This window comes from Mus caroli, unplaced genomic scaffold (assembly GCF_978045245.1).
Source record: "Mus caroli unplaced genomic scaffold, Mus_caroli_1 scaffold_8, whole genome shotgun sequence".
Classification (NCBI taxonomy): domain Eukaryota; kingdom Metazoa; phylum Chordata; class Mammalia; order Rodentia; family Muridae; genus Mus; species Mus caroli.
Window position 1 is genome coordinate 114,262,796 of NW_028227263.1, and position 17,243 is coordinate 114,280,038.

The 17,243-nt window shown below is 51.7% G+C and overlaps 2 protein-coding genes across 4 annotated transcripts; both read left to right on the forward strand.

The window, feature by feature from the left end:
* Nucleotides 1–189: 189 nt before the first annotated feature.
* Usf2 (upstream transcription factor 2, c-fos interacting) lies at nt 190–11,129 on the forward strand. 3 transcript variants are annotated; one of them, XM_021166630.2, is made up of 10 exons: nt 190–268; nt 536–582; nt 697–815; nt 964–1,164; nt 1,523–1,673; nt 1,771–1,858; nt 2,164–2,222; nt 10,061–10,155; nt 10,241–10,369; nt 10,451–11,129. In XM_021166630.2, the coding sequence occupies exons 1-10, from the start codon at nt 207–209 to the stop codon at nt 10,538–10,540; spliced, it is 1,041 nt and encodes a 346-aa protein (XP_021022289.1). In that variant the 5' UTR covers nt 190–206; the 3' UTR covers nt 10,541–11,129. The 3 variants fall into 3 exon arrangements, with proteins under 3 accessions (XP_021022289.1, XP_021022290.1, XP_021022292.1); XM_021166631.2 differs by having other exon boundaries at nt 964–1,083; XM_021166633.2 differs by lacking the exon at nt 964–1,164.
* Nucleotides 11,130–13,079: 1,950 nt separating this feature from the next.
* Hamp (hepcidin antimicrobial peptide) lies at nt 13,080–14,769 on the forward strand. The gene is made up of 3 exons (XM_021166683.3): nt 13,080–13,233; nt 14,413–14,472; nt 14,556–14,769. Exons 1-3 carry the CDS (start codon nt 13,144–13,146, stop codon nt 14,658–14,660), a joined length of 255 nt encoding a protein of 84 aa, XP_021022342.1. The 5' UTR covers nt 13,080–13,143; the 3' UTR covers nt 14,661–14,769.
* Nucleotides 14,770–17,243: the final 2,474 nt, after the last annotated feature.

The window sequence follows — 17,243 nt, forward strand, 5'->3', positions numbered from 1 at the left end:
GAGGCGGTAGCTGCAGGAGTAGCGGCGGCAGCGGCGGCGGCGGCATCTCCTCCTCACATGACCCCACTGTTTGTCCCCGTGATCAGCGCGAGCGGCTCCCGTGTCTCCTCCGTCCCCTCCTGCCGCGCGGCGTGAGCGCCGGGCTCGGGCCCCCCCGGCCGCCCGCCCCCTCCCCTCCCTCCCCTCCCCTCCCCCCCGCCCCCCCCATGGACATGCTGGACCCGGGTCTGGATCCCGCTTCCTCGGCCACCGCTGCTGCCGCCGCCAGGTAAGCGCGCCGACAGCTCGCGCCCCTCCGCGCGCCCTGGGCCCCGGCCCCTCGAGCCCCGCGCGCGGGGGCCGCCATGATCCCGAGCGGCCTCTGGGCCCGGCTCAAAATGGAGGCCGCGGGGAGGGGATCCGGGCGGCCGGGGCTCGGCAGCGGTGCTGACCCTAGCGGGGGCCGGGCCTGGAGGGCGGGCGGCGGGCCGCTGCGCCCCGGCGAGGGGTGCGGGCCTCGCTGACCCCGGGCCCTGCCCCTGGTGTGCCCCCGCAGCCACGACAAGGGACCCGAGGCCGAGGAGGGCGTTGAGCTGCAGGAAGGTGAGTGTTTGCGGGGGCCACGGGGGCTGCGGCCCGCGCCGGGGTTGCAGGCCGGGGACGTCGGGGGGCCCCGCGCTCCCGCTGAGCGTGCCCCCTGCCCTGCTGCCCCCACAGGCGGGGACGGCCCGGGGGCTGAGGAGCAGACGGCGGTGGCCATCGCCAGCGTCCAGCAGGCGGCGTTCGGCGACCACAATATCCAGTACCAGTTCCGCACAGAGAGTAATGGAGGCCAGGTGAGGCGGCCGTGGGCCGGGAGCCCGGAGGGCCAGCGCCGGGGTGAGCTGAGGAAGGGCAGACGCGTGCGGCGGGACAGGGAGAGGCTCCGACCTGTCCCCCACTCGGGCCCCAGCGTCGGTCTCGTCGCTCTGCCGCCCCCTGCAGGTGACATACCGCGTAGTCCAGGTGACTGATGGTCAGCTGGACGGCCAGGGCGACGCGGCCGGCGCCGTCAGCGTCGTGTCCACCGCTGCCTTCGCGGGGGGGCAGCAGGCTGTGACCCAGGTGGGTGTGGACGGGGCAGCCCAGCGCCCTGGCCCTGCCGCTGCCTCTGTACCCACAGGTCCCGCAGCACCCTTCCCGCTGGTAGGTGGCCCGCGATTTATGGGGAGGGGCTGGGGAGGGGGAAGGCCCAGGGGGTGGGGTGTGTGACACACACATGATGTTCTCTGGGCTGGCAGGCTGTGTAAGGTCTGGTCAGAGTTTTGCACAGGCGTTGGATAGGTCTTTTGGAGTTACTTTTCATTGCAAAGTTGGAAAACTTCTTAGAGGAAAGAGTAGAGCTAATGATGGTTGAATGGTGTCAGAGACGAGATTCTGTACAGAATGGCACACACAGTAGGCTACCCTCTTGCCTCACAGTATAGTAAACAAACACCGATACCAATAACAAAGGTGGCGTAGCAGGGGTGGCTAAGGATGGCCTATGTGTACTCCTCCCTAGGCTGTAATTCAAAATCCATTCAGCAATGGTGGCAGCCCGGCGGCCGAAGCTGTCAGCGGAGAGGCACGATTTGCTTATTTTCCAGCATCCAGTGTGGGCGATACCACAGCTGTGTCTGTTCAAACTACAGACCAGAGCCTACAGGCCGGAGGTAAGGGGAAGGAAGGGTTCTGAGGGTAAAGCTAGGGAAACCATTTAAGCAGTTCCAGCTTGGCCCATTACTGATGTTCATTGCACATTCCCTGCAGGCCAGTTCTATGTCATGATGACACCCCAGGATGTGCTTCAGACAGGCACACAGAGGACAATTGCACCCCGGACACACCCCTATTCTCCGTATGTGCCAGTTCCATTGTTGGAGGCAGAGGGAAGGGAGGTTTTGCTGGGCTGGTCAGTGTACAGCAGGGGTGGGGTATGGGTTTTGTGAGCCTCTGCTTCGGAAGTATCAGTTTAAAATTTTTTCATCTATTTTCACCCTCTCTTCACGGGGATTTACTTTGCAAAGATAATTGTGATGAGCTAACTCAGTGGTAGCCTAGCATTTTACAAAGCCCTGGGTTCAACCCCCAGAACCCTAAAAACAAAGGTGTTTGTCAAGTCTGATAGCTTGGTAAATGCTATCGTTTCCCCTTCTGCTTTAGGAAAATTGATGGAACCAGAACTCCTCGAGATGAGAGAAGAAGAGCTCAGCACAATGAAGGTAAGGATGGCAGAGAGCTCTTGGGTGCCTTGAGCCCATTGCCTGACACGTCCAGATGCTGGAGACGTGCATGCTGAGTGGGTAGGTCAGTGCTGATTGGCAGAGGACGGCAAGATGTTAGGAAAGATGGAGGGCGTGGATTTGGTTTGACCAGATATTTCCTCTTGCCCGCCTGTGATTTTGATTTGATTTGTTGGCCATCCTCTTGAAGTGGTGGACCCCAAATCTGCACATGGGGTTTGACCTCATGAGCAAGCTTCCATTTCTACCTGGGCAGCCTCTGGCCAGCTGAAGCCAGAGCCTCCTACCCTTCCTGGAAGCTACATGTTCCACCCTGATGTCTTTTGTCCTTTAGTGCTGTCACTTGGTCTCCCAGCCTTAATAGGTCACCACTGCTAAGCACATAGCAGCCCTCAGTGTAAGGTAGTTCTAATACCCAAACAGCCATCACTCGACAAATATTTACTGACCCTGGATCCCAGGCAGGGCAGGGCAACACAGCACAGGCCCTGTGCCAAGTCTGCAGCCTGCCTAGGGAGTCCATCAGAATTGTGAAGGACAGCTTGTGACCAAGGGATTGCTAACGTGCTGAAGTGAGGTCGCCCCAGGAAGATTTTTCCAAGAACTTGGCCAGTAGAGGGACACACAGGCTGATGGAGAGAGTCAACTTCTTTGAAGGGGGTTGTTTGCTTGTTGCTAAACTTCTGTGCACATTCTTTAAGAATGAGCCAGGGCGAAGCCTCATGTCTAGACAAGGACCTAAGACTTAGGGGTGCTTTGTCAATGGTGGGGGGCACTGTTCTAAGTGGCAAGTTCAGACTTTCAGCCAATAAGTACATACCTATACCAGCCCCCCATCTAGACCTCAAGTACACAGAGAGACAAGGTCTGGGCTCTCAGCACTCCTTGGTAGGAGACAAGCTGCACACGTTGCCATGTGCCCCCAGCATGCCGGAGCACTGGAGGAGAGGAAGCTAAGCAAATGGAGCAGACTTGTCAACACGAGCTTCAGAGGCCTCTCTCGGGGGCCTGGGGACAGCACAGACAAGTGTCTAGGCCAGGGGCAGACACACTTTAAAGTTTGAGGAAGAGCAGAATGGGGAAGGGAAAGAGGAAGGAAGCTTCGTCCTAGTGCTGAGGGGAAACCTACCAGGCTGGCTCACGCGGGGTCTCTAGGAGCTCTTCCCTGATTGGTTTTCCTGATCCTGGGGATGTAGTGTGACCATGGGGAAACCCTCATGGGGTCCTGTGTGTGGATGCAAAATGATAAGATGATGAGGAACCAAACCCCAAGAAGTCCTGTATTAGAGATGGCATCTGGGAAGGGAGAGACCTGGTCTGAGGTGTCGGCATTCAGAGGATGGGCATAAGGAGCCAGATTCGGGGGTGGGGGTGGGGGGGATCTGCTAGGTTGAGGCCTAATGCCTAGGTCAGGTGGCTTTGAAGGAAAAGGGTAAACTGGGCCTTGAGGTTGTTTTGGATGTGATTTGGGGACAGTTTGATGTTTTTCTAGTGGGTTATTGAGGCTGTGTTAGCTCCACTACCCAACTCAGGTCTGGTTTTCCATCTTTGCAGCTGTGTTGTCTGATGTCAATGATAGGAACACAGCCCTCAGTTTTCACAAGGCCCCTGCCCTCACTGCAACAGCCCGCAGAGTGGCCTCGGGCTGTGGCAGCCTGGCTAGCAGGCCGGGAAGGGTCGCTGTGCCTCACCCTGGGTTGTTTTTCACCCATAACCTCACCTCTCAGTCCAGCCCTCTGGCATCTAACCTGTAAAAGGTTTGAACCTCCACCTACCTGTCCTCCATCCTCCTTGGAGCTTGGCAGTCTAGCCTACCAGGCTGGCCCCATTGAAGGTCACCTGTGACAACATCATTGCCAAATCTGCTGGCGTCCTTTCCAGTCTAAGCTCCGCACATCTGCTGTGACTGCTAACCTCACCCCACCTCCACCCTTGGGGATGTTCATTGTTTGTCACTCCCTCCATCCCTACAACAGCCTGGTATTCCTCACAGGCTTTCCAGGCTGAGCCTGGCGGTCACCGCAAGGTCCCTGGGCTGTTTGTCCCTCCCTCCATCCCTACAACAGCCTGGTATTCTTCACAGGCTTTCCAGGCTGAGCCTGGGGGTCACCGCAAGGTCCCTGTCTTTACAGAGAGGTTCTCAGAAATGAGGAGCAGCATGGAGTGTTTCTTAAGGCCTGGGCCTGAGTTCCTTTCCATTTATTGTAAGCGCCAGCCGCGGGGGCACCAAAGCTCTAGTTGTCACACCCCTAACACTCATCCCCAGCACCAGAGTCTGTTGTTCCTTTTATCCAAAAAGGTGATAGATGCCTCTTCCCATTCTCTTGGGGCTTGGCGCGGTCCAAAAGATGCAGTTTTTACTTCCTGGTCCACTGAAATTGCCTCTCAGAATCTTGCATGTCTAGCTGTCCATGAGACTTCTCATACCTGTCCTTATAGCACACACTGCCTGCCTTCCTGAGAGGCCCCGAGAATGCTCCCTGCTAGAAACGAGGCAGGGTGACTTTCAGGGCTCTACCCTTTCCTTCCCGGGGCTCTGTGCTGACAAGAGTTTCCATGTAGCTTCTGTCTTTTTTTCCCCTGTGGCTTTTCTGTAGGGTGGGTTCCAGAGGGGGCCAGCAGGGGCCTGAGGAAACTGTGCACATTTGTACCAAGGGACCTGTCAGGAGCCTGAATGAAAGGGGTGGCTGGGGAGCCTGTTGTTAATGGTGATAGAAATGCAGGTCTTGCCATGAAATCTGTCTTTAAATGCTGGGCTGGACAGCTCTTTCTGTTTTATTGGTTTTCACTGTAAGGGGGTCCTGCTTGGGTTCTTCATGTATGGTGGTGCATGGGGTTTTGCCTTGTGCTTTGTTTTGTTTTGAGTTCTTTGTTTATGGCGCTGGGACTATAATCTAGGGCCGGGAGCGTGCTAAGAAAGTACTCTGCCAGCAACTATTCCCCTAGAGTCTCATGTTTATCCAGACTGATCTTGTACTTAGAAACCTCCTGCTTCTGACTGCCTAGTAGCTGGGATTACCAAATCTTTCTTTTAAAAGATGAATATCATGGTATACTCTTGTAATCTTAGCACTGGTGAAGCTGGGGCAGAATCCAGCTGGACTGCATAGTAAGAAACTGTCTTAAAGAAAAAATAAACGAACAAACCTTTTCCTGATGCAAAACCATAGCTACAGACTTCTGACTAGACTTCCGGCCCATTTGGACAAATAGGGTTTTTTATTCTGTTTTATTTTTTCATTTTGGTTGTTTTTCTAATTTGATTCTCGCTCTCTTTTTTTTTTCTTGTAATAAATTATTATTTATATTCATTTTATATCTAGACCACAGTCCCCCTCCCTCCTCTGCCCCCAGATCCCCCTTGGCAGATCACACACACACACATTGCCCCCTCCTTGGGTACCACCCCACCCTGGGGCATCTAGTCCCAGCAGGACTAGATACATCCTCTCTCATTGAGGCCCAACCAGGCAGTGCAGGTAGGGGGAAGGGACCCAAAGGCAGAGAACAGAGACCAAGACAGCATCCCCCCCACCCCATGCACACACACTTGTTAGGGGGCCCACCTGAAGACTAAATTGCACATTTGCCACAAATGTATAGGGGATCTAGGTCCATGCTCCCTAGCTTGTAGCCCAGGCTCTGAATTCCCATGGTCCCAGGTCAGTTGACTCTGGGTCTTCTTGTGGTATCCTTGACCTCTCTGACTTGCTCACTTCTATCCCCTACTCTTCCACAAGACTCCCCAAGCTCCACCTGATGAGTGTGGCTCTCTGCATCTGCCTCCATCCACTGCTGGACGAAGTCTCTCAGGAGACAGTTATGCTAGGCTGTTGTCTGCAAGCATAAGAGTATTATTTATTAATAGTGTTGGAAGTTGGCTCTCTCACATGAAATGGGTCTCGAGTCAGGGCAGTCATTGGATGACTGTTCCCTCAGTCTCTGCTCCATCTTTATCCCTGCACATCTTGTAGGCAAGACAAATTTTGGGTTAAAGGCTTTATAGATAGATGTCCCCCTGCCTCTTCTAGAAGTCCTGCCTGACTACAGGAAGTGGCCCTTTCGCCTCTACATCCCTCTGGTAGGAATCTCAACTAGAGTCACCCCATAGACGCCCTGCATTCTCCCAACGATTCCCATTCTCGCTCCCAGCCCTCGCCTGCCCACTCCTCTCCCCACACCTGACTGCCTGCTTGCCCCCTCTCCTACCCAGTTCTCTCTTTCCATCCACCTCCAATGACCATTTCATTTCCCCGTGTGAGTGAGATTCACACATCTTCCTTGGGACCTCCTTATTATCCAGTTTCTTCTGGTCTGTGGATCATAGCTTGGTTATCCTGCACTTTATGGCTAATGTCCACTTATCAGTGAGTACATCCCGTGCATGTCTTTCTGACTCTGGGTCACCTCACTCAGGATGATGTTCTCGAGTTCCATCCATTGTCTGCAAGATTCATAATGTCTTTCTTTGCAGTAGCTGAGCAGTGTTCCATTGTGTAGAAGTGCCAGGTTTCCTTTCTCCACTCTTCAGTTGAGGGGCATCTAGGTTGTTTCCAGTTTCTGGCTATTGCAAATAAAGCTGCTATGAACATATGTGAACAAGTATCCCTGTGGTATAGTAGAACATCTTTTGGGAATATGCCTAGGAGTGGAGTAGCTGAGCCTTGAGGTAGAATTATTCCCTGTTTTCTGAGAAACTGCCAAATTGATTTCCAAAGTGGTTGCACAAGTTTCACTCCCAACAGCAATGTAGGCGTGTTCCCCTTGCTCCACATTTCACCAGCATCTGCTGTCCCTCAAGTTTTTGATCTTAGCCATTCTGACTAGTGTGAGGTGGAATCTCAGGGTCATTTGATTTGCATTTCCCAGATGACTAAGGATGTTGAACATTTCTTTAAGTGCTTCTCAGCCATTTGAGATTCCTCTGTTGAGAATTCTCTGTTTAGCTCTGTACTTTATTTTATAGTTGGTTTATTTGGTTTGTTGATGTCTAATTTCTTGAGTTGTTTCTGTCAGATGGAGGGTTGGTGAAGATCCTTTCCCAGTCTGCACACTGCTGTTTTGTCCCAGCTGACAGAGTTATTTGCCTTACAGAAGCTTTTCAGTTTCATGAGATTGGGCAAATGTTGATATCATCATTTATATCAAAATATCTTCCAGTTCTATGATTTTCTCTTTGACCCTAGGTTGTTCAGGAAGCATGTTGCCCAATTTGCAGACATGTTGTAGAGCTCTGGGTCTCCTTTTTGTTTGATTTCTCAGTTCTCTGTAGTCAGAACACAGCAGATATGGTTCCAGTTCTTTGAGAGTATAAAACTTAACCTGGGCTCTGTAAGAGGACAAGCCTGGAGAAGGTGCCACGTGAACCATGATGGGTGGTACCTGCCGCTGTGAAAGGGGCTCTCCTCTCCAGGGAGGCAGCTTGGCTGAGGGAGCCAGGGAGACCCAGCCTCCTATTTTCTTGCTTTTCTTGGTGGTGGAGCGAGGCGTGCTAATAGCTCCTGGTCCCGCTCTTCCTTTGGTCCTGGCAGGTTATGCTATGAGGTGTGGGAGTTTGTTTGTTTGTTTGTTTGTTTGTTTGTTTGTTTGTTTTAGAAACAGTTTTTCTATATGGCCTTGACTATTTTAGAACTTACTCTGTAAAGCAGACTGGTCTCAAACTCAGAGATTCGCCCTGCATCTGCCTCCTGAGTTATGAGATTAAAGGTGTGTGCTACCACACATGGCTGTGAGAAGTGTTTTAAGTGCTTTTTTCTAACTACAGGGCTTCTCTGGTCTAACTGACCTTCTGCTGGTCCAACTTGTCCTAATGGTTTTTGCAAGCCAGGGACCTAACAATGTTACCACCTGGACACAGGCTATGAACAGCTTATACACAAACACACAGACACAGACACACACACACATCACAAGTGTTTATTATCTTTCCTGTGGTCCTGATCTTCCTTTCCATCTGCCTCGGGTCCCTTCTCTCTGAAACCCAAGTATTTCTTGTCTCTGGGAATTCTGATTGTGGGCTGTACCCAGAAAGCATTGCTGCACACTGCCATTCTTGGGGCACGTGTACTGTAGGCACAGGGTCCCTATGCACATCACTTCATGGTGGCATCATGAGCACCAGCCAGGACAGAGCCAGGATTGAGTCCACTGGATGCAGCCACACACCTCTACATTTTGCAAAATTAAATGTACACAAAGGAGCTCTGCCTTGCCCATCTACTCTTAGCCTGAGGGTAGAGGTGTGTCTGTCAGAGGAAGGTCCTGCCTGAGGCCCAAGCCCTAGAAGAGAGGAGGGTGGAGAACTACTCAGTGAGGCCTGTTGAACCCTAGAGATAGAGCAGCCAGCAAGGGACTACTGTGGGTTTGCTTCTAGGCCTTGGCTAGACTCAGCTTTGTTGCTGCAGTCCTCCACCAAGTTCCCAAAGGATGGTGCCACACTTGGTGGTGACATGAGTGAGCTAGCCCAGAGCATAGTGGACAAATACCACAGCACTTATGAATTCAGCATGGCCAAGTTTTTGGCAGGACATTGGAAAGATGGCACAGGAAAAATCATTGCTGTGAAAAGGATAGGGCAGAGGAGAAAAATGAAGTCACTGAGGCCAAATTGGAAGGCACCTGACAGAGTGACAAGCAGATGCAGTAGTCTCCACCTATTCCCAGACCCTAAAGTCCCTTAAGGGAATGGGCAAGGTATAAGGTCAGTTCTGAAGAGATAGGGGACTGCCCTCACCCACCCCTATCACTTAAGGCTGGCCCAATTTTCCATTCTTGCTGGCCTCATGAGGAAATTCCCCTTGGTGTTTCCCACAGCCCATCAGGCTCAGGGCCCAACTCCCCCACAGATGTAGCCAGTCGCTGCAGCCCTCCCGACAAGAGGATGGAGGGCTATGAGATTTGGGGTGCCAGGGTCTTGTGTATCCCAACAGAAGGAGGACTGTGCCCTGGGGGTGATGCAGGGCTGGGAAGCCTTGCTACAGCAAGATGTGGAACTAGCTCCAAGTCAGGTGGCTCCTGGCAGGCCTCCTGACCATACAACAGGCCAGAGGAAAGCACAGCTGCCTCCAGACAGTTGTCACTCAGCATAGCTAACAGTAAGAGGTATGGCCTCTAAGGTATGGCGTTCACATTCCTGGGCGAGGTGAAGTCCCCTGGGTCAGGGACTCAGGGGCATAGCTCTTGTCTTGGAGACTGGAGCTTGCCAAGGCTGTAGAGGAGGATTTTAAACAGAGGCAAGCCATCGTCAGATTTCTACATTAACTATGAAAAGGAGCTAGGATGGAGCTCAGTTGGTAGAGTGTGGCCTTCCTTCCCCGCACTGAGTAAAACTAGGCAATAGTGGCTGCTTAAGGAATGTAGGCAAGCAGATCAGAAGTTCAAAATCATCCTCGGCTACATACTTTGTGCCCAACCTGCCCTACATGAGACAATTCCCAAGGGAACCAAAAAAAAAAAAAGAAGAAGCAAAATTAGAGAAGCCAGAGTTTGTGGACATAGAGAATGAGACGTAAGGGTTACAGGAGCCGTGGGGGTGCTGGATCCTGCATAAGGGGTGATATAGCGCCACCCCCAAAATACAAGTCCCAGACCTGCATTTCCAGTGTATGGTGTGACACTGTGTGCAGCATCCGAGTGGCTTTCTGTCCTGACAGCATGGCACTTGAGGGTTGCCACTTGACTGGGCTCCTCAGGAAGCAGTGTGGCCCATCAGGAGATAGCAGCCCGGGTCCTCACTTAGCAACATGACTGGGCAGCCTATGCCATCCTAGTTTCAGTGAGTCTGTCCATAGAATGCTGATTTTATTGTGTTCCTGCAGTGGAGCGGAGAAGGAGGGACAAGATCAACAACTGGATCGTCCAGCTTTCAAAAATCATTCCAGATTGTCATGCAGACAACAGCAAGACAGGAGCGGTAAGGGTCCTCAGTCTCTTCCAGAGAGTCGGCACAGGAGCCCAGCTCTTCTGTCCTCCTGACTCTTGTGTGCCCTCCACTACAGAGTAAAGGGGGCATCCTGTCCAAGGCTTGCGATTACATCCGGGAGCTACGCCAGACCAACCAGCGCATGCAGGAGACCTTCAAGGAGGCAGAGCGGCTGCAGATGGACAATGAGCTCCTCAGGCAGCAGGTGGGTACAGGCCTGGAATCCACGGGGGCCCAGTGTGCCAAGGCCTAACCCTGGCTCCCATGTCCCCCATGGTGCCTGCAGATCGAGGAGCTGAAGAATGAGAATGCCCTGCTTCGAGCCCAGCTACAGCAGCACAACCTGGAAATGGTGGGCGAGAGTACCCGGCAGTGATGCCCGCCGGCTCACCCTTCAGCTGCTGTCGGCCTCTGCTGCCCCTCCCCCAGCCCTTAGCACAGAGAGGGAGATGCCCCTCCCCAAGCTGCGTTTTTTTATAGTAGATTTTTAACAAAAACAAGGAGACATAATGCATTTCTGTTGATACATTGCCCACTACCCTCCTCCATGCGGAAACGATGCCCACCTGCCCATCTGTCCGTCAGCCTCCCTTCTCGGTCCTCACCAGCCCATCACTTATAGTGGGCTCATCAGGAGGAGCAGGGGAGGAGGACAGAGGCCCCGCTGCCCGCTGCCTCCTTGGTCTCTAGAGGTATTGAGACAGGGTGCTCATGGGAAGGAGGGAGCTTTGGGGATGCGGGCCTTCCCTGGGGCTTGGACCTTTGCAGGGAGGCCATGCCCGCCACCCCTCTTGTTCTGGATCCCTGCTCCCCTCTGGGTGTGTGGGTGTGTGTGTACGTGTGGGTGTGTGTGTATGCGCGTGTGTGCGTGTGTGTGTTTTAATTTTCTTTATGGAAAATGGACAAAAAAATAGAGAGAGAGGTATTTAACTGCAATAAACTGGCCAGTGTGGCCCCGCCTTGTCTGTCTGTGTGTCCATGTTGGGCATGGGGTTGGGTAGGCGTCCTAGGGTCTCCCTGAGGTCTAAGCTACAGTTACACTGTAGCTGTGTGACAATGGCTGGGGGCATTAACTCGGGCCCTGGGGTGCAGATTAGGGGTATGGGAGCTGAGGTCAAGGACATACCCCTGCTGTTAGAGGGGAGGCTGGAGTGTCCCTGGGCTCTGGGGCTGAAGCCCTCCCTCTGTACCAGCCAATGATGAGGGCTGGCCTTGAGCCCCCCACCCCCAATTGAGGGCAGATGGCCAGAAAGCCAGGCTTGGCCCGGCAGTCTGTCGCCTCAAATTGTAGCTCTGGCGCCTGTGCTGTGACCCTTGTGGCCCTTGGCTGATGATGAAACCTGTCCTGAGAAGCCACAGTGATGGTTGGCGGGATCGGGGAATACCATCATGTCCCCAAGAGATTCGCTCACCATTCCCAGGATGGAGGCCTGCCAGTCAGGTTCCCTTTGCTACACTTTGTACCTTGCCTCAACCTAAGTACTCCTGATGGCCTCTGCTGTCTTAAGAACCCTGTCTTGAGCTGGAGAGATGGCTCAGTAGTTAAGAGCACTGGCTGCTCTTCCATAGGTCCTGAGTTCAATTCCAGCAATCACATGGTGGCTCACAAACATCTGTAATGGGATCCGATGCCCTCTTTAGTGTGTCTGAAGACATCGACCGTGTACTCATATAAATTAAGTAAATAAAACTTAAAAAAAAAAATGAACCCTGTCTTTGGCCTTACCACTTCCTGAAGCCCTCTTTGAGGAAGCATGTGGAACACATGAGCAGCCCCAGTGAGCAGCAGAAGAGGGGTAGAAGCCTTCCCAGGTTCTGGACAGAACTGACTCTGGATGTTCCCTGTGTAACTCAGGAATGCCGACCAGGAGTTTATCTCTGGAGTCAAAGTTTGATAATGTCTCAGGCTGCATATACCAAGGGTCCAGGTAATAGAAACAGCACCACACAGGCTTTAGTAGTACCCCAAGAACTAGCTATGAAAGCCCAGGTGTAGGCTGTGTACCAATCTCTGTGGTATATGTGGTCCAACGTGGCATGGAGAGGTATAATCCCACTGCACTTGGAGCTGAGAGGGGGCACAGTCTCTTCCTGCTAAGCCAAGTCTCACACAATACTGTGTCCCCTGTGCTTATAGGGAAACCATTTGAGGAATAGAACTCAAGCCAGACCCCTGCAGCCAGTGACTGGAAGGCAACTTTCAGCATATTCACCAGTAGGGCCCAGGAGGGAGCAGGCAGCCACTTAGAGGCCAAGTAGCACCAGCTGTTAACACAAAAGTGAGTTGGCACGGGTGGTAAAGACAAAGAAGCAGTACTCACTGCCATGTGAAACCAGGGTGTTTTTTATACACCAGCTTGTGAAATGCGTTGGCTCTCCCTGTGATTAGTGACCGCGGCCTCGGGAGGCAGAAGGTGACTCCAACATGACAGCTACATCACATGGTCTTCACCGTGGTCTCCATGCTGGACACCATGGTGGGCTCCTGGGCTAACGCTGACACAAACTCGTGGGCCTAAAATGCTAGGATGCGCCCTGCACATGTGTACGACATTGCTGGGTCCTTCTGAGAAGCCCAGTGAGTAACAGCCCTACTGAGGGCACCGATAGGGGTAAAAGGTACAGTTCTTCCACTCACCAATCCAATCACTGTTTAGGGGAAAGAAGGGGAATTTTTTTGAGAGCCACAGTGTGACATCACAGGTGGCTGGCTGGAGGCTTGTGTCCATGGTCCTGTCTGCCCCACCCTCTGGATGCACCTCTGCTGGCTGTGGTTGACACAACCCTGTCCCCTGTCACTGTTCCCGCTTATCTCTCCCGCCTGTTTGGCGCCACTATCTTCTTGGAAATGAGTCAGAGCAAAATGGGGGTGGGGGAGGCTCAGGTGACCCTCCTCCCACAAGTCCCATAAAAAGGACTGGGACTGGCTCCTAGACAACCACCACACAAGTCCTTTGACTGCACAGCAGGACAGAAGGCATGATGGCACTCAGCACTCGGACCCAGGCTGCCTGTCTCCTGCTTCTCCTCCTTGCCAGCCTGAGCAGCACCACCTATCTCCAGCAACAGGTGAGCACCCCAGGCCCATTGTGGTGGGAGAGACAGGTCCCAGGGAGGCAGGAGCTGCTCACCACTGAGTATTTAGAATGGCTCAGAAGTCATGACAGCTGCTGACAAGAGGGCGGTCCTTAGTGGAAGAGCTGGGAGGCTGCACAGGTGTCCTTGAATAGCTACTCTGTTGTCCTACTGTGGAAAATGAACAGGAGAAGCATGGTGGGAGCCAGACAAAGTGTTCCTTGGCTGTCCCGCCCCGTCAGGGCATTCCTTAAGCAGCCTTTAAGTGACTATTTTATAAAGACTTACTGTGGATAGTACAAAAGACAATGGGCAGAAAAACTCTAATGAGGAAGGACCAGAGGTGGGGCTAAGAGGCTGACAGCCAGGCAAAGTATTCTAGAAGAAAATGATACAGAAGCCGGCGGTGGTGGCACATGCCTTTAATCCCAGCATTTGGGAGGCAGAGGCAGGTGGATTTCTGAGTTCGAATCCAGCCTGGTCTACAAAGTGAGTTCCAAGACAGCCAGGGCTACACACAGAAACCCTGTCTGAAAAAAACAAAAACAAAACAAAACAAAAAGAAAGATACAGAAGGGTCTGGAGAGATGGCTTAGCTCTTAAGAACATTTGATGCTTGTGCTTAAGACCTAGAGTCAGTTCCCAGCACCCATGTTGTGGCTCACAACTATCCTGAACTCTAGTTCCAGGGTACCTGATGCCTTCTGCCCTAGATGGCAGTCAGCAATAAGCATGCATATGATAAACATAGGCACTCAAGGTAATCACAAGACCCTTGGGGACTGTAGGGTCTGATACGTGAAGCCAGTGTTGGCAATAAAGGGCTGTAGAGGTTCTGCTGTGCCGAGCCTTGTGGACAGCTGTGCAGATGATGATCTGTCCTGGAAAGCCACAATCCAGCTGATGGTGCAATGACTTATTCGTTGTGCTATGTGGTGACCTGGTTATAAGAGATAAGACGCGGGGAAAACTGTCCGGAGTGTGCAAGAGGAAAGAAAGCAGGTGCTTTTAGGAGCATCCAAGGAATGGTGAGGGGAAACAGGGCAGTATGAGCCCTTCTAGGAATTCTACCTAAGCACAGTCCCTAAATCTCTGGGGAAGAAGCTGGCAGAGAAAAGTCAGAAAGCTATGCTGGAAACTCCACAAGACTCAGTACCTCTTCTGCTTTCACAGATGAGACAGACTACAGAGCTGCAGCCTTTGCACAGGGAAGAAAGCAGGGCAGACAGTGCGGTAAGAGCATCTGGGACTCCCTCCCTGATCCCCAGCCTCTCCCATGCCCAAGCTAGGCTGCTTACCTCTCTTTCTTTACACAGATCCCAATGCAGAAGAGAAGGAAGCGAGACACCTACTTCCCCATCTGCATCTTCTGCTGTCAATGCTGTAGCAATCCCCACTGTGGTATCTGTTGCAAAACATAGGCTAGAGCCACATCCTGACCTCTCAACATCCCTGCAGCTCCTCAGCCCCATTATTTATTCCTGCCCTCCCCAGCAATGACCTTGAAATAAAGACGATTTTATTTTCAAACCTAGGTGTCTAGGTTTTTTACCTTTTTTTTTTTTTTTTCTTGCCAAACAGATGGACTTGTTGCAAGCCCTGTCGAGGACAGGCACTAAGCTGGGTTTACAGGTCTATGTATAATGCGGCTGCTAGAATGCTGGGGAACAGCATTTCTTGTCTGTTCTTCACTTTGCTTCTTACTTCAAAAGATCTGGAGTTTATGTAGCAGCCTGGAAAGAAACCTGAAAAGACTTTCCTTAGTCTTTTTCTGTCTTTCATTCTTCTTAAAAGTTTTTTTTTACAAATGTGTGCGTCTGTGTGTGTGTGTGTGTGTGTGTTTGTGTGCACATGGAAGAGCCAGAGTAGCCCCAGCTGATATGAAACTTGCTTTGTCAAACTCAGAGATCATTTGCCTTTGCCTTCTAAGTCTTGGAATTTAAGGTGTGTGCTATATCTGCCATCAGTTTATCTTTCCTGTGTTTTGGGGTTTTTGTTTGTTTGTTTGTTTGTTTTTTCGAGACAGGGTTTCTCTGTGTAGCCCTGGTTGTCCTGGACCACACTCTGTAGACCAGACTGGCCTCGAACTCAGAAATCTGCCTGCCTCTGCCTCCGGAGTGCTGGGATTAAAGGCATGTACCACCACGCCCGGATCCATTTTTTTAAATTGATGTATATTTAATTCTGTGTGTGTATGTATGTGTGTGTGTCTGTGTGTGCACACTTCTTGGTTTTTGATACAGGGTCTCTCCCTGAACCTGGAAATAATACCCCATAAACTGTCTAAGCATGACTCTAGGATCCATCTGTCTCTGTCACAGCTCTTGTAATGTGGACGCTAGCACTCAGCCTGCACGGCAAGTACTTTATGCACTGAGCCTTCTTTCAATCTACACTTAATAGGGACACTGATACACGATTCGCTATCGTCCTGGCTTGTTACAATTTCAACAGCCCTAATGATGAGAAAGGACATTGGTCACTTGGCCTCTGTTGGATCCTGGAAGGGATATATTAGTCTAGATACATGACACCTGGGAGCTGCCCGCCATGTCCACAGGCAAGCAAAGAAGGACTTCTAATCTTGTCATGACCGTCTGGAAAGCCTGTGTGTGAGATATACTAGTACTGTAAATATTAGCAATTAAGCCAGGTATGGCAGTTCAAACCAGTAGCAATGACATTAGTGAGTTCTTCTATCAAGTGCTCTTTTGTCCCCCGAGGACTGAGTAACCAAACGCAGACCCCACATAGAACAGCCAGATACTTACACAACTGACATACACCCTGAGCAAGGAGAGATTTATTTATTTATTTATTTATCTATCTATTTATTTATTGTGGACAGGGTCTTTTGTAGTCTAACCTGGTCTTGCACTCCCTAAGTAGCCAAGGATGACCTTGAACTTCTATCTTTCTGCCTCCACGTCTTGAGTTCTGGGATTATAAGCTAGCTTTTGTGCAGTGCCTCGACACACACCCAGGGCCTCTTGATTTCTAGCAACCTCTCTACCATCTCTATCCCTATATCTTTATCCCTGGTTTGTGTTTGAGACAGGGTCTCCCTCTATATGTATCCCAGGCTGGCTTTTTAAAACTTGCTGCAGTCCTCCTGCCTCAGACCAACTAGAATTCAAAAAGTCCATCTGTAGGATCAACTTAACCAAACTAGAAGCCAGCAACTACCTCCTCACCACACTCTTTTACATCAGAGGCTGGTCATCAGAGGAAGCTGAGAAAAAGAAAGACACCCCACCTTTGCCTACTCTTTTACAACCTTGAAACTTGGTTTCAAGGACACCCTGGTTTCTCTTAGTGGCTTTGTTTAATGTAACAAACATATGGGCTTGATGGGGCACTGTCAAACCAGAGGTGCTGATCATAATAAGGCTAAGGCTGTTAGGGTTGAGTCCAGAGACAAGGAGCATACACAGTAAGGCAGAAACAAACCCTCCCCCAACGCCGACAATGAGGTCATAGCCCCTGATTATATGGTGAAGACACTCACACATAGCACAACCCGTGTTCTGGAAAATATTGGAGCTCATGAAGAGCTAGGCCTCCTGGCTTGCTCCACCCCCTGACTTGCTCCACCCCCTATCTTGCTCTGCCCCCAGGCTTGCTCCGCCCCTGGCTTGCTCCACCCCCTGACTTGCTCCGCCTCCTGGCTTGCTCCACCCCCTGACTTGCTCCACCCCCTATCTTGCTCTGCCCCCAGGCTTGCTCCGCCCCTGGCTTGCTCCACCCCCTGACTTGCTCCACCCCCTATCTTGCTCTGCCCCCTGGCTTGCTCCGCCCCCTGACTTGCTCCACCCCCTATCTTGCTCTGCCCCCTGGCTTGCCCTTTCACACTCTTCAGAAGACCCTCTCCCCTCACCTACAGTTTTTTTTGTTGTTGTTTTTGTTTTTTTGTTTTGTTTTTTTGAGACAGGGTTTCTCTGTGTAGCCCTGGCTGTCCTGGAACTCACTTTGTAGACCAAGCTGGCCTCGAACTCAGAAATCCG